This window comes from Strix uralensis, chromosome 15 (genome assembly GCF_047716275.1).
Source record: "Strix uralensis isolate ZFMK-TIS-50842 chromosome 15, bStrUra1, whole genome shotgun sequence".
NCBI lineage: Eukaryota > Metazoa > Chordata > Aves > Strigiformes > Strigidae > Strix > Strix uralensis.
Window position 1 is genome coordinate 6,549,555 of NC_133986.1, and position 15,683 is coordinate 6,565,237.

The following is a 15,683-nucleotide window of genomic DNA, read 5'->3' on the forward strand; positions in this document are numbered from 1 at the left end:
ACAATCCTAAGAAGTAAAATCCTAAAAAAGGACATGTAAAGCTTTTTGTTGTTCACTCCCTCAGCTTACTCCATCAGGTGCGCTGACATTATCAGGTAGTACCAGTACTTACGGAGATTTAAAACACTATTTGACTTTTGAATTGTCCCCTATCGGTGACAGAAATAATTTCTATAGTTTGATGCTTCTTTAGGTGAAAATCACTTACTATTAGGAAAAAAAGTTTTAATTAAAAAAAATGCAAATTTTGTGCCCAGTTTCCCATATCCCATTTTCCTTTGAGAGAATATTTCTTTCAACTGGTTTTCCATAGCTAAGGATAAAAAGAGCTTTCTGTTGTTTGGGGTTTTAAAAACCTGTATCCAGAAATTGTAGCATTTATTCTGATGTAAATAGTTCCAATTGCTAGTAGGGTAATATATAGTTAATTAAACATGTATTTTACAATATAGTGGAAAATGACCCTGATGTTGTAAAGAAAGAAGCATAAACAGACAGTGTAAGGAGGGTACAGGATAGGAAACTGCCCATCTGCAATACTACTTAATATGATATTTTGTAAATTGAATGCAGAGTGTCAAGACTGTTGAAGGTATGTTCCATTGAGATGCTCAATGCTGAAGGTGCCTGAAATTCTAGCAGTTCGTGAAAAATTTGCGACTTGGATACTGATGAACAGTGAACTTGTCCGCTTGAATTTTACCCCAGTATGCACCAAAATCTAACAAGGTTTTATGAAGTGTGAGAGATCTCAGTTATTTACATCCTCTTTGTAAAAGAACTCATCATGCAATATGTTGTCCCATAGAGACGTTCTTAAAAAAACCCTAGTATAACTTCATTCAGCTTGGCTCTAGCTTCATTCTATGTCTTTTTAATGTTGTGCCCAGAGGTGCTTTGTTGTGAACACACTTTGTAAATTAGATTGTTAATGCATTGTGTATTGATGCGGCTTTGAGAAAAATTAGAGGTTTGTGTATTTTGTAGCATGTGTAGGACGATTTCACAAGAAAATAATAAAATATCATTCACTGTAACAAAGTTGTACTAGTGTTAAGTTGTTCAACCTCTTCAGTGAGTTCCCAGGGGAATTTCAGTGTATTATGTCAGAGGCTTGTTCTCTGCAAATGAATGCAGTTAACTAATGAGTTGTAAATAAAACTGTAGTCAACTATTTTCTTGTTTCATCATTGCCTTTGGGTATCTGGTCTCAATAATTCTACATGCTTTTATGTACACTAGAAATCTGTGAAACCATAACAGGACCATAGGCTCTTCTGTCACCTCTACTGTTGATAAAGATTATTGTCAAATGCTACTTTACTGACACAGTGGATTTTTACAGAACCCTACAGAACAATCAGCTGAAGACTGTACCTAATGAGGCCATCCGAGGATTAAGCGGTTTACAGTCCTTGTAAGTTTTCTTATTTTGCTTTTCTTCTTGTATTGTTCTCAGAGTTCCACTTTAAGTCACATTGTACACATTTGCTTCATTCTGTAGCGTATTGAAGTATAATCATGTACGCGTAATAACGTACCTGGACTTTATGATGTTGCAATTTCAACTGGAGCAAAGTTTCCCAAGTAAAGTTTCTAGGGAATTTTATTTGTTGTCTTTGGTGGGGTGACCCAAATCCAAGGTCTTTCAAAACCCAAATGCCGGTACAAGATTGCTGTATAAATGCAGTGGTAGTGGAGTTTAAACATTTATCATCCTTCTTGCATGTCCTAAGGTGTTTAAGCAATTTTAAAATGTTGTGCAAAAATGAATCATGCCTGAGTCTTTTGTATCCGGAGGAGGAAAAATGGTTTCTGGGAAGGAGTATTGCTTGAGACGTGCATAGTATTGGTTTTACTGGAAGGTGTTGAAATCACACAGACAGTTATGAACACCTCAGCCATTATTGCTAGTTGCTCATAAGATATTTCGTATGTGCTTATACTATCTCATGGCTTATTATGTTTTATAAAGCATCTTAATCAGACCTTAATAGTTAGTTACAGCTCTCTAGGTGGTAGATGCTTATCACTGTAATGAGGAGGTGGAGGGGGGAAGGGCTTCAAAATTTTTCTTCCTTTCTGCTTACCTACATAGAGTGAGAGGGCATATTGTCTATTTCCTCTGTGCCAAAATCCAGGTTTCTGGCCTAAGATCCTGTTTCTTTCAGTGTTGCATCAGATTATGGAATAGTTTTGCAAAAAAATAATTAGTTTTGCAAAAGAGCTTTGCAAACTATTGTGCAACTTTTGCAAAGGTGCTTTCTGCGTTCCCTAAACTTGGATCTTGGCCACTACCTTCTCAGTTGCTCGGGTATTCCCGCCTTTTCCATCTGAGGAAAGCCCAGTAAGCACCATGGGGCAGAATAAGGTTGGCTGCAGCGGATCGCGTTGGGGAGCCGGGAGCCTGCACAGCGCAGGGACGTGCCACCTCCCAGCACAGCCCCAGAGCTGCTCCCGCTGGGCTGGTTACCAGTAAGGATCTCCTCCCTGTGCCGGTGAGCATGGGGAGCACACAGCTCGTAGCAGGAGAGAGCAGCGAGGTTTGGGGCCATGAGTTGGCACAGACTCTTCCAGGTTTCTGGACCCAAGAGTAGGACAGATGCAGGTTTCCATTTGCAGCCATTTTGCAAATTCAGTGTCCACGTTTCCCTCGTGTTTTAGTGTGTGTGTGTGTGTGTGTGTAGAAGAGAGAATACCTTGGTCTGAGGGCCACAGTCTGCTTTGTGCAAATACTGTGTAATAAAAATCCTTCAAATTACATGATGTGAATAACCCTTTAGTAATTATTTAAAAAACCAAAACAAAACTCCTTCCTGGCTTCCAGCATTTCTGTGATGCCAAAAAAAGAAACTACTTTAGTACTACTTTAGTAAATACCTTTGTTGTCTGCAAATCATCCATTTCATTTTCAATGAACGTGCTTTTTCCTGTACTTATTTACAGTAATGTTTGTTCTCTAATTAAAGCTTAAAATATTAAATCTCCAGTTGCTGGTTTGATGATAATTTTATGTGCAAAAAGGGAAGGGACAAAATTAAGGGAAAAATAATGAGGGCATAAATTAAGCCAGCATCTCCCTTTTTTTTAAAGTAATATATTTTTAATATGAATGGAAAGAAGATGATGTTAGAGCCATTTTAAAAAAGCAGACATTTTAGTTGTTGAAAAAAAATCATGAAATGACTATGTAATTTTGTATGAGGTAACCAGTATAATCAGTTGACATCAATTCATAGAATCTTTTAGTTTGGAAAAGACCTTTAAGATCATTGAGTCCAACCGTTAACCTAGCACTGCCAAGTCCACCACTAAACCATGTCCCTGAGCACAGCATCACATCATTGTAAATAAAATGTAATAGTAACAGTTTAATATGTGGTGACCTTTACCTTTCTGGGAGCTTCAGTGTTCATAGGCAAATGATAAACTGTATCGATTTTAGGAAGGTGAAAAGGGAGGAAATTGGGTTAATAAACAGAAAGCGACATGTTACTTCTTTTTCTGAGAAAAACCAAATTGAGATTTCAGAATACCTGTTAGAAATACGGTGGGCAAAGCCAGCCTGGAAGTCCATCACTGTCAGAAGCTCAGAAAGGCTTTTTTTTTACTTCCACTGATGTGGTTGTCCCCTTGACATTCTGGAGAAGGATATCTGTCTGCCTTGCAAGATCACCATTGTTTGTTAGAATTGGCAGCAATTTGAGAATAAATTGGTTTTTGAGACAAATGTAGTGAGAAATGTAAAGCATTTTTCCTATGCAATTAGTTTATTTCACCAGAAGTTGTTTCTATCATTTTAACAAATTTCAGGAAAACATTTAGTTTATTGCATCACTCACAAAATTACAGTGTAATTATGCATATCCCCTACTAATTTAGGGAACACCTTCTGGCAAAGGAATGTAGGACTGGTCCTCTGAATTTTGTGTGGGAGCATGGAAATGTAAGTGTCAGCATGCTGCTTTATTAATATAAAAAATAAAAGGGGGGGAAAAAAGGAAAAAAAATATTCCCCCCTCCAAAGGAATTTGTGTCAAAAATGGATGTAAAGCTCCTGAGCTGCTGTGACCTTCTAAAACAAATAACTCGTTGCAGAATATATGTTAGAAAACCTGCGTCTACCTTTTTAATATATAATCTCCATCCAAAACCTGCAAGTTTAAACATAACTTAACTGACTCTCTTTTGGCACTTTCCCAGTTTGCTCTGAAGTAGGCTTTAGGGGGATTTTTTTCTTGGTGAAGACACAAATTACTTGCTCGTAAAACTTTATAGTATATTGATAATCATTTGGTTTGGAACTCCTGTAGAACTATCCAATTTCTCTCTTAATGTGCTCCAATTTCTAGCTGTGTAGGAAGACAGTTCCCACACTGTATGTATTAACAAGCCCAGTAAACATACCTGAGTGGAAATAAAGAAGACGGTTACAGGAGCTTCACGATCTCTAACCTTTATATTATAGCTGGCAAGTAGCCAACCTGGTTCAGAATACTAAATGACAGCTCTATTTTCTGTTTACATTGGATATTTTCCCAGCTCTGGCCTCCAAAAGAGAGTTAGAGTCGAGTCCTTATTTATGGAGGTGAAACTTAGCAAAATGAATTACTGAGTGGTAACTCTCTGTCTAGCACCCCAGAACAGTTTATCTGGCAAGATACACTAGTCTCACAGTGCAAGAGCCGTGATACCTGGGACCGTGGGACTGCACTACTGAGACAGAAGGCAGTAGTTGCCCAGCTTGTGCCTGCGGCTTTTGGTAGCAGAAAAACCTGACAAATAAGGAGCTTCACAAATGTAAACAATAATCGTGATGCATTTAAATTACTGCAAAGCATCAGCAGTGTATTTTTGCTATCGCAAGGTAATGAAGTGGCGTACTTTGTCCTTCAGCTCTGGCAGTGGTGTCATTGAGGTTTATTGGTGACCCAAGGGTCACCCGGAGAGCCAGAGGCAGTGAAGTGGTGCGCTGCTCCCGCAGCGTGTGCGGAGCCTGAAAGGACCGGGAAGCCATTTCAGAGGATTGTTTCTTTAAGTGCCTTTCCATATTTGACTGCAGTGGCTTTTTTTGGTAACACTGCTTATTCTGAGCTTTGACCCACAATGTGGGGATAGTAAATGGTTCTTTAAACTACAGCAACTTCTAGGGTTGCTCTAAGTCTCCCCAGAAAGCCATCTACATATGAATTTTAAGTCATAGCACAGAATATTCTAGTATAATCCTCAGTGTGTGACGAATACTGGAACTATGTTATTTAAACAAAGACTTTCAGATGCTTTGGAAATGAGAACTGTGTTCCATTTAAACTCAAGAAAAACCTAATTGTTGATAATTTTAGTGGACGTTTGCCATCAAATCCAGGAGACATTTGTGATAGCTTGTCAATAGCTGCTAACATATTGGGAGATGATTTATTCTAATTGTAGTTCAGGAACCAGCAAGTTACTGTCCCTGCACATGTGCACACATGCCCACATGCAGGGAATATTAGAGTGTTCTGCAGCGATAGTTCAAAGCACTGCAGCTACACTGTTACGCCAGATTCCCAGATTGTAGGTATTGGGATCGTTCCAATGTGGTACTCAACTGTGATAGCTCCTGCCTTTCTCTTTGTGTGGGTGTTCACCTGAGCTGCAGGGTAAGTGTATTCATGCATGTGGTCAGCAGTAATTTTCTGCAGTACCCGGTAGCAGTTCTGGCTCCCTGGCCCGGTTTGCTGGCAGCCTCCGCTGCAGGATCATAACCAGTTTTGCAGTCTGCTTTCCTATCTCAGAATGCTGGAGCAGGCTTGAGGCAGGGTGAGGCAGGAGGAGTGAATGTGCTGAACTGGGATGTGATCATATTTTCTGGGAGAGGGAATCAGCTTGGCCCAAGCAGGAGAGACTGGGCTCCTAGTGTGGGATTGAAAGAAATAAGAGCAGGATCTTGCTTTGCAGGGTAAAGATGTATGGTAGAAGGGTGTGGACAGAGGATGGAGGCATACTTCAGTCAGTTAGGACACATTTAAAATATATCTGCTACAGCCTTGCATTTCTGGCTTTTTCTTATTTTAGGAAGGTTTTCTGATACAGATCGAGTTACATCTGTGTTTATAAAAAAAACAAAACCCAAATCAAATCTAGAAATGTTCTGCTGGTACCATAATGAAACCACACGGCTTTAAGCAGTGGTTTGTGTTGGTGACAATTTTAGTAATGTAAACCGTAAATGCAAACGTTGAAAGGTGTTAGAAGGGAAGATCCCTGAATTTGAAGAGGACAATGCAAACAGTGTCTTGTATCAAAAAATACACAGTTCAGTTGTAATTCTGCTACTTTTTTCTTAAAGAGTGTTTTATGGCTTCTGCTGATAATTTTGTGATTCTGGTTTACAGTTTTGAAGGACAGGGGTATCTGTAAGGATAGTCTTGTCTGGGAGGCTGTGGAAGGTATTCATTAATGGCAGTGACTAGATGAAGTTGAGAAGCATTGCATAGTCTTACATGTAATATGCACCTTTAACAGTGGCAGGTGGTTTTTCAACTAACTAACTTTTAATGGGTTGTCTTCAGAGGTTTTTTAGTTCCCTGCTTTGCTGTTATTGAAGGGTTAAAGGGGATCAGCCCTCAAGTGAGTCTGTGTTAAGCTATACAATTAAACTATCAGCACCAGAATGAGAAGGGAAGAAATTCGTGTGCATTTTCTTTTTAACCTGCAGAACCAATACAAACTTAAATATGCTGAATATGCTTTTCTCCCTTTCATTTTTTTAGAGTAAAGAATGTATAAGAGCTCTCCTGAGCATGTTTGATTGTGCTGAAAAATCTTTAAATATGCAGCAGTTTAAATATACTGCTTCGTGAACCTTACAAACTTGCTGAATGACAAGAGTCCCATTTTTCTGTGCCATGTTCACCTTTAGAAGCTGTTCTGATTTTTCTTGAAAATGAGGTGTGGGTATTTGTTGTGAGCTTTAGGAATCTTTGGGATTTTTGTAGCCTTTTTTTTTTTAACTGTCTGGACTTGCTTAAGGAATTGCTAATGTGTAAATTAAAATCAGGAAATTATTTAGAAATGGCATGATGAGAAACTTGAGTGAGATGGTGGAAGCTACACAGCATGTAGGTAAAGATTAGCTGTTTATGGGTAATTTGCAGCAAACTTTGTATGATCTCTGACTGGTACCATCTTAAACGTTTAAATGGAAGAAATAAATGTGCTGGCACATCAGTAGAGGTGGCTGAAATAGCTTTGGCATGTATCATTAGTTTCTGAGAGCTGCTGTAAATTTGTCTTCAAATAAAACAATTACTGATGTTCTCAACACCTAAGGTACAGAGAGCTGCTGCTTGATACAGTGAGCAAACGCGCTGAGTATTTTAAAGTACCTCTGTTAACATGGTGGGTTTATTGCCTTGCATTGTAGCAGAATTTCCTAGGTACCAGGCTTATCAGTACTCAACTTCAAAACCTAAAAATCTACTCCAGTGTTATTTGAGTGATTTCTTTGTGGTTTTTGAAGGAGCACTTTAAAGAGCAAAGTTCTTTAACAATTGCCATTGAGCAGAAGTGGTTTAACACAGGAGTTGGGAGTGATTTTCCTTTTATTAACATCAACATTAAACTCCTGCTATTAGTATAAGGCTGTTAAAATTTCCCAGTCACTGACGCCTGGAAGGCCGAGTGTGGCTGGGATAGTAGCTGCAAACAAGTCTGCGATGGCCTCCTCTTCCCAGGCAAATAGTGTTAACAAAATGTGTGGCAGTACATTCACAATGAGTATTATGACTAAGATGACATTTATGAGATGTCTGACATCTGCAACAGTCCAGAGGGACTGGGCAGCTGGAGGAGATGTGGGAGTGTGGCCCTGGAGGCCCATGGCCACTGCCCACGAGGGATGCAGGCTGTGGGATGCCTGCCCTAGGCAGTGCTGCTGGCCAGCCCAAGCAGGGCCCTGAGGCTCCATTCCTCGATGGTAACCTGGCCTTTTAGCCTTTTTAGCCCTGTCAGTAGGCGCTGTGCCCCGTAACAGTGCTGCCATGCCCGCTGCACTGGCAAGCACCTGCTTTCGTGCAAGCGTCTGGCACGGCAATTCCTGCTGCGGGTTGGAGTGGTGCAGGGCTGCCTCCGAGACCAGGGGAGGATGGGGCTTGGCTGGCTTCTGGGGCATCCCGAGGAAACACTGAGGAGATTTGGTGATTTTATTTTATTTTCCTTAAGCTCCCAATGCTCCAGAAATGAATAAGTTTATCTGTATTTTTTCATGCCTTTTTTTTTCTCCTCCCCCCCACTCTAATGTATCAAAAAAGCTGAATGCCATGCCGTGCCACCTCCCAGATATCTGCTCTCCATACAGTAGCATACTCCTGGCAAGCATAGCCTAAGATCTGAAGTGAAAAGTTTAATGAAAATTTCAAATATACTGGAGTCGGAATTTTTTTGTGTGTGTGTGTTTATATTACTGTGTAAATAATAAAATGCGTATGTATGTTTTTTTGAGACTTTGGAACTTCTATTTGTTTTAATTGAGGTAGGAGTTCATATTAGTTTTACAGTTTCCTTAAAGCTGAGTTAAGACCTTTAAGTTGCTATGTTCTTTCCTTGTTTTAACAATATGTCAAATAGTGACATAAGAGCTGCTGAATATGTAGGTTTCTATCATCCTCCTGCTCTTCTTGTGGAGGTGGAGTTTGTGTGAGGAGGGAACCTGACAGGTAATAAAACTGAAGATGACAGCTCTGCAAGTGAACTCTGAATTTATAGACTAAAATGTAAAGGTCTCTCACAAGCCAATGCCTATAGGGAAGCTGGAACTGGAATAGCTTCTGAAAGGTTAAGGAATTTAAGTACATGCTGCAAGCTCTAATTTAAAGAACATAGTCTTATCTTTAACACTTTAATGGAATAGGACAGTCTTTAAAAGTTCAGTCCAAGTGAAAAATATTACTTGTACTTTGCTAGTTATTGGAGCTAGTGAATACTCCCTTATCCCATCTTAAAGAAAAGGTGTGGTCCTTAGTTGTAATATTTTGTGGAAGTTGTCAAATATTTAGGTTTGCTTTTCAGTTGTTTCATAAAGTACTCCATTATGTGCATTTCACACTAAATAGAAGCATTTCAGCTGTGTTTTGTGCATTGAACATAATGTGGATAAGCTTTGACTGTTTGGAAGAGGGAATAAAAGAAAAAATAACTGTGGCACATCAGGTTTACACTAAGAGGCCTGAAGGAACACAAAATATTGTGGATGAGAGAAATGGCTGAATTGGTTAAAAACAAGTCTTGAGGTAGACAACTAATAACAGAAATCCAGCACCAATAAATATTTTTTGTGTAATTGTAATGATACCCCTTTTGGTTCTTTTGATGCTGGGCTTGTTGCAATAACATCTGTAAATCACAGGTTTTCCCTTTAAAACTGTAACTGCAGGTCAATGAATACTCTGAGTAAACCATCCATTTTCAACTATTTTATTGATGTATCTGTTGGCCTCTGGGAAAACCTTGGGCTAGCACAGTGATCTTCAGACTCGGAGATCGGGAAGCCACTATGTAAATGGGGAGTGAGAGACACACAAATAATCACAGCAAGATGTCCTGTGTTTCTGCTTGACTTGGGCTTTATAATTCGGCATCAGTAATTTCTTTCAGCTCTATTCAGACACTGCATTTGTTAAGATGATGCCAAATATTTGCAAAGAAGTGACAGAGAGCCAGAAAAGCGCCCTTTCTCCTTTCTCCTTCCAAACCTCCCTGCTCACTGGCAGCGGTGGGTGGTGGTCTTCTTCCCCCTCCTCCGTTTCACTGCTGTGGGCAGAAGATGAACACAGCAGACTGGATGGCTGTGGAGAGCCATCAGTTTAAGATGCACAGTTACTTGGGTACTCGATCTGCTCGCGCTGGGGGACAGAGGTCTTGGCAAAGCAAGGGGTCCCTCATCTTCTCCACGACCCTCTTTGTTTTCCCTGGCTGAGAGTTTGACTCTGTCATTGCACGTGTCCATCCTTCCTCTGGCCATCTTCTGCTTTAGCAGTGGGAGAGGAGGAGCACGGCTTGCAGCTTCATTGTATGTTTTTGTTTTCCAAAGTCTGCTACAGTAAATGGAATTTAGCACAGAACACAGTGAAAGTACAAACATAGGCATAGACAAGTAGTCATAAGGACTGAAGCCTGCCTCTTGAGTGTGCTGCTTCTCAAAAAAAAAAAAAAACCCCCAACCGAAAACCAACCTCCAAAAAACAACACAAAACGAGGGGGGAGGGGCAGGGAGAAATTAGTTGGAGAAGACTCGGATATGTTTATTCCACTGGAAAATAATTCTTTTGATCTTCAGGGAGGTGTGTGAATTTAGGAGAGAGAAGAAAGACAGGTAATTTCTAGTTTTGTTTTTTTTTTTTCTGAAGCAGAGCCGCAGGCTTTTTTCCTCTTCCCACCCCCCCATTTTTTTCTTTATTATCATCAGACATTTAATTTCTCTGCAACATTCCAGTCTCAGTGCAGCCTGAAAGCATTCAAACAGAATAACGTACACACCTGTCAGACCATGGGGCAAATGATAAGGGGATGCCAGTATATGAACCATAGGAATTAGCTCTTTGATGTATAGCTTTAGAGCTAATGGCACCTCACTCATCTTAGGAGAGAGCCTTTGACTGCAGACAGTTTGTAAGTTCCCACTTGTATTGGTGTATTTGTTGCTTAATTTGGTGTATTTTTTGACTTATTATTGCGTGGAAATTCAGCTGCTGTTTTTTTTCTAATAATTTGAAATATGTAAAGCATGTACATCACAACACCACCACTCTCTTAGGGAAATAGATTAAGTGCATTAATTCTTGATCAAGCTTACCTTCTCCCTTTGGATTCAGGCACATCCTTTAAAGGCTGGGGTCCAGAAGCACTTTCGCTACAATTTAAGTTGCTGTGACTGTGCCCAGGGACAAATGCAGCGCAGTCACTTGGTCTGCTCTGCCAGCCCAGGGAGGGATGGGATGAATGGCTGGATGTGATGGCTTCTTAAACTAACTCGGCTAGACTTTCAAGAGCATGTCTGATCATGGCTTTAGAAACACAGTGAATGCTTAATATAACTTAAAACCTGTGCTGATTTGTATTGTAATGAACATGGATGCTAATGGAGGAGAGTATATGTGTGTTGTCTCCCTGGAGAGCAGCATACATACCGTGAGTGGTACACCAGTTCTTTCAAAGCAGTTACGCAAGGTGTTTTCTTCCACGTATGCAGCGAAGTCACCGCGGTTCAGCTGTGTGTTGACCTAGAGAAGACAGCCTCTAGGTCAGAGGACAGTCAAACATTGCCTGTTGCTCTCAGCCATACACTGGCTCAGATTGGTTACAGTCCTTTTTTTTCATCTCATGGGCAATCACTGCTGATCTTTCCTCTCATCCTCTTACGAAGAATAGCACTTTATTAATGTTTTGCTTCTTCCTGGGTCATGCCTTGCTGCTGCTCATTCCTGGGGCTTCCATCTGTGTAAATCCAAGCTTAAGCTTTTAGAATGGGTGGTTTTTCTCTTTTTGTCCCTGACACATCTGGTTACACGGTGTAGCCTAGACAAACCTGAACCGGTCCCTGTCTGTGTCTTTTGCCTGCCCTGGTTGCCAGTGATGCTATCCAAGTAACTACGCTGCTAGTGTAGGAAGATTGGCTCAGAGCACATTGCATGAGGAAAAAGCACATGTCATTTTGCCTGAGAGTTTCTGTTGTCGCTGCCAAAGCTGTCAGACAGCGGGTTGTGGTATCAGGTTTGTCAGTTGTCACGGATCAGGATTCTAGATGAGACTCTGACAGTAACACCTGCACCTCCCGTCATGAGGGATTCACATCTGGAGCCGGAGCTGAGGATGTGCATTTTAGCCTAGGTTTCCAGATATGGAGTGCTTTTTTTTGATGCTTTGAAACCTGAAGAAGTGGCGAAACCCTGTAGCTTAGGTGAGCCAGTAACTGTAGCAGAACTAGTTGTTGCACGTGGTTTGACTTTCTGTATGAAAGATTGGTTAAGTTGCTTTCCATGTGTGTCACTACCACTAATATTTGCAGTCGGAGTTCATTTGGGGAAAAAATGTGATGGCAAATCCAATAATGTACAATAGTCAACAGTGCTAATGTGCTATTTTACATTCTGTTGTGGAGGATGTTAGAAGGGATCAGGTACAAGAGTGAAAGAAACTTATTCGTTTTAGTTGATATAATGTTTTATTTGTCAGGATAATTCATAACTCTGTTCAAGAACCTCTTCTAATAATCTTGTTCTCTAAAGTAGTCTCTTCAGGTGTATAGCAGTACCACAAAACAAAGCGTATAACTGTATACGATACTATTGATAATGTAGCTATAGGGATAATCAGTTCAAATGAGTAAATGCCTCTGCAACCTTTGATACGCTGTCAAGCTCCCATTTTGAAGACTTGTTTCTGTATTAGCAGCTGGGGGTTTTGTGGCGGGAAGATGTTTGTAGAATTACCAATTCACTTTATTAACATGATTATAAGCATAGGAATTTGTTAAAATTTTTTATTAAAAAGGTCTGAGAAGAAGTTTTTTGTGAAGTTTTGTTTTATGGACTCTTCATTTGCCTTGAAAGAGTGTTCATGCATCATTCAGTAAACCTCCGAACTTTCCAATATTAAATTATTTCAGTAAAGCATATTTAAACTTAAAAAATAAATCAGAAGTAATAGGACTTTGATATTTTTACTTACCTGTAGTTTGAGTTTACTATGTGAGTTCTTTCTGTGTTAACGTAGGCGTTTAGATGCTAACCATATTACCGCCATACCAGAAGACAGTTTTGAGGGTCTGGTGCAGTTGCGTCACCTTTGGTTGGATGACAACAGTTTGACGGAAGTTCCCATCTATCCGCTCAGCAATCTGCCCTCTCTGCAGGCATTAACGCTGGCTCTCAACAAAATAACGCACATTCCTGACTATGCATTTACAAACCTTTCAAGTCTTGTTGTTCTGTGAGTATTTGTAATTGTATTTCATAGGTCACTTTGATTCTCTCCTCAGTTACTGTTTTGATTAAACTAGGATGGCACTGAAAATGGTGTTTTGCTATGTTTCAGCTCACTTGTTTAGTAACAGCCTATACCACCAACACGAGATGATACCATGTGTACTAGACAACCTGCTGAAGGTTTGCTAAAGGCTTTCTCCTAATCAGAAAGTCAAATGGGCTATGGGTATATAGTGACGTATATTTTCCTGACGTCTCATTTTACTAATGAATATTTCAAACCAGTGGTTGTCAGAGAAAGCTTTCAGAAATATTAAAAGAAGACAGTAATATCTGCCACAGACCTGTTTCTGTGTAGTCTTAAATATCTCCAAGGATGAATATGAAAAATTAGTTTGAGTTACATGTTTAAGTCATATTTTTGTCATGCTTCTGGATAGTGAGTAAAGGTTTAAAGTAGGCTGTGTTGACTGCAGACAATCTATTCTGTTCCCGTATGAGGATGAAATATTTCTGTTTAGAAGTTAGACATTCTTATGCATAATCCACCCCATGCAATGTTTTTTCTAAACAGTTGAACCGTCTTGATTTCATAGAAATACCTGCTAGTTTGTTAACTTATGTGAAATCATTCACTTGTTTTCATACTTGTTTTGTTTTTGCTTTTTAGACATCTTCATAATAATAAAATAAAAACTATAGGAAAACATTGTTTTGATGGGTTAGACAACCTTGAAACCTTGTAAGTATGCTTCTTAAAGTAATTTGTTGTTCAGCGTTTGTCTCATTCTGAGATTAATGGAGGTTACTTTACTGTTATGGTGAAAATTTTACAAACCAGGCATGTATGCACTGCGCAACGCATACCAGCGACACTTAGGTCCAGCACAGGGTTCGGAGCCGAAGGCTAGTATCGGTGCAGTGCTCCACCAAAACTAATTAATTATGTTGAGAAGCAGGTAAATATTAGCCTGGGTGAAATGTCACACTGGATGGTGTGGCTCTAATGTTCCTAGCCCTTATGTAGCTGCTGTGTCTTTGCATAGCACTCCACTGAGCCAGGTGGATCTATCAGAAGTGTTTGAATGGCCCTGTGGGTGATAAGGGACAAATATTTGTTTCTCAGATTTACTGTAGGATTAAACATATTTAAGATATGCTGCCAAAACTGTTGTGTGACGATTGGAGGCTTCTCAGAGGGCCCCAGCGGGCTGTTTCTCCACTGCTCCTCCCATTACTGGATGGGCACCAGTGCCTGCCAAGGAGACTGTCGCTAGCGCATCCCCACAGCTCCTGAACCGATCATCTGCAGGCTGGTAGAAAACAGCCCAGCTCCTCATTCCCAGCCTCTTGTACAAAAGGTTCACCTGAGTTGACTTCAAATATTGGCAAATATTAAGGCAATGGACTGGTTTATCTGAAACAGTGAGCCTTAGGTTCGTTTGAACAGAAACTGAAACATTCCTCCTTGGTGAGGAATGGCTTTCAGCCACTTGGATTACATTCCCTGTTTCCCTTCGGCTCACTCAGTGCATGTCTAATAAGCTGTATCTCCTTCAGTGCTGCATCTGATAGAATCACAGAATCATTTAGGTTGGAAAAGACCCTTAAGATGATCGAGTCCAGCTGTTAACCTAACACTGCCAAGCCCACCACTAAACCATGTCCCTAAGCACCACATCTGCACACCTTTTAAACACCTCCAGGGATGGTGACTCCACCACTTCCCTGGGCAGCCTGTTCCAGTGCTTGATAACCCTCTCAGTGAAGAAACCTTTCCTAATGTCCAATCTAAACCTCCCCTGGTGCAATTTGAGGCTTTTTATTCTCATCCTATCACTTGTTATTTGGGACTGACACCCACCTCGCCACAACCTCCTTTCAGGGAGTTGTAGAGGGCGATGAGGTGTCCCCTCAACCTCCTTTCCTCCAGACAAAACAACCCAGTTCCCTCAGCCGCTCCTTGTAAAACTTGTTCTCTAGACACTTCACCAGCTTTGTTGCTCTTCTCTGGACACGCTCCAGCACCTCAGTGTCTTTGTTGTAGTGAGGGGCCCAAAACCGAGCACAGTATTCGAGGTGCGGCCTCAGCAGGGCTGAGTACAAGGGCAAGATCACTTCCCTAGTCCTGCTGGCCACTCTAGTTCTGATACAAGCCAGGATGCTGTTGGCCGCCTTGTTATGCTTAGGAGAATGCTAAATAAATAAAACAGATGAAGGAGGCCAGGGTCAAACTAGTGACAATCTCTGTTAACATGAGGAGTTTGGATGAGTCCAAGAATGCTGCTTACTCCAACTATCTTGTTATTCTCTTAGAACTTCAATTAAGGAATAACAAGATGCTGTGTAAATGTGTACAGCTGATATAAGACTCAGAATGTTTTTGCTGCTCACAAGGAGTCCCTTTTGCAGAAAAAAGACTGTAGCAGGTTCTGACATTACTGCTAGAATGGTGACAGGTTGACTGAGATTTCAGCAGATCCTTATCACTGCTGTGTACTGATTCAGTGTGATGAGATTTCCCTCTGCTTCTGTTCAATATTTACACTTTTTCCTACAAGGTCTGCTATTGCCTAATAGCTTATTTACTGATTGTTTTATAAAACCTGAAAGAAAAGTTTTCTTGGTAAGCTAATAAAGAGTAGTCATTTGTATCTACTTTTTTTTTTCTTTCTTAGAACTTTGAAATCTTAGTTCATTTCCATGTAAACTCTGTCG

The 15,683-nt window shown here is 40.4% G+C and overlaps 1 protein-coding gene across 1 annotated transcript in view; it reads left to right on the forward strand.

Annotated features, from left to right (window-relative positions):
• Positions 1 to 15,683, forward strand: part of LGR4 (leucine rich repeat containing G protein-coupled receptor 4) — an 82,557-nt gene that overhangs the window by 51,343 nt on the left and 15,531 nt on the right. Inside the window, exons 4-6 of the mRNA XM_074884634.1 lie at positions 1,346 to 1,417; positions 12,754 to 12,969; positions 13,636 to 13,707. Of these exons, the coding sequence (XP_074740735.1) occupies positions 1,346 to 1,417; positions 12,754 to 12,969; positions 13,636 to 13,707 (360 nt within the window). The remainder of the gene's footprint in view (positions 1 to 1,345; positions 1,418 to 12,753; positions 12,970 to 13,635; positions 13,708 to 15,683) is intronic.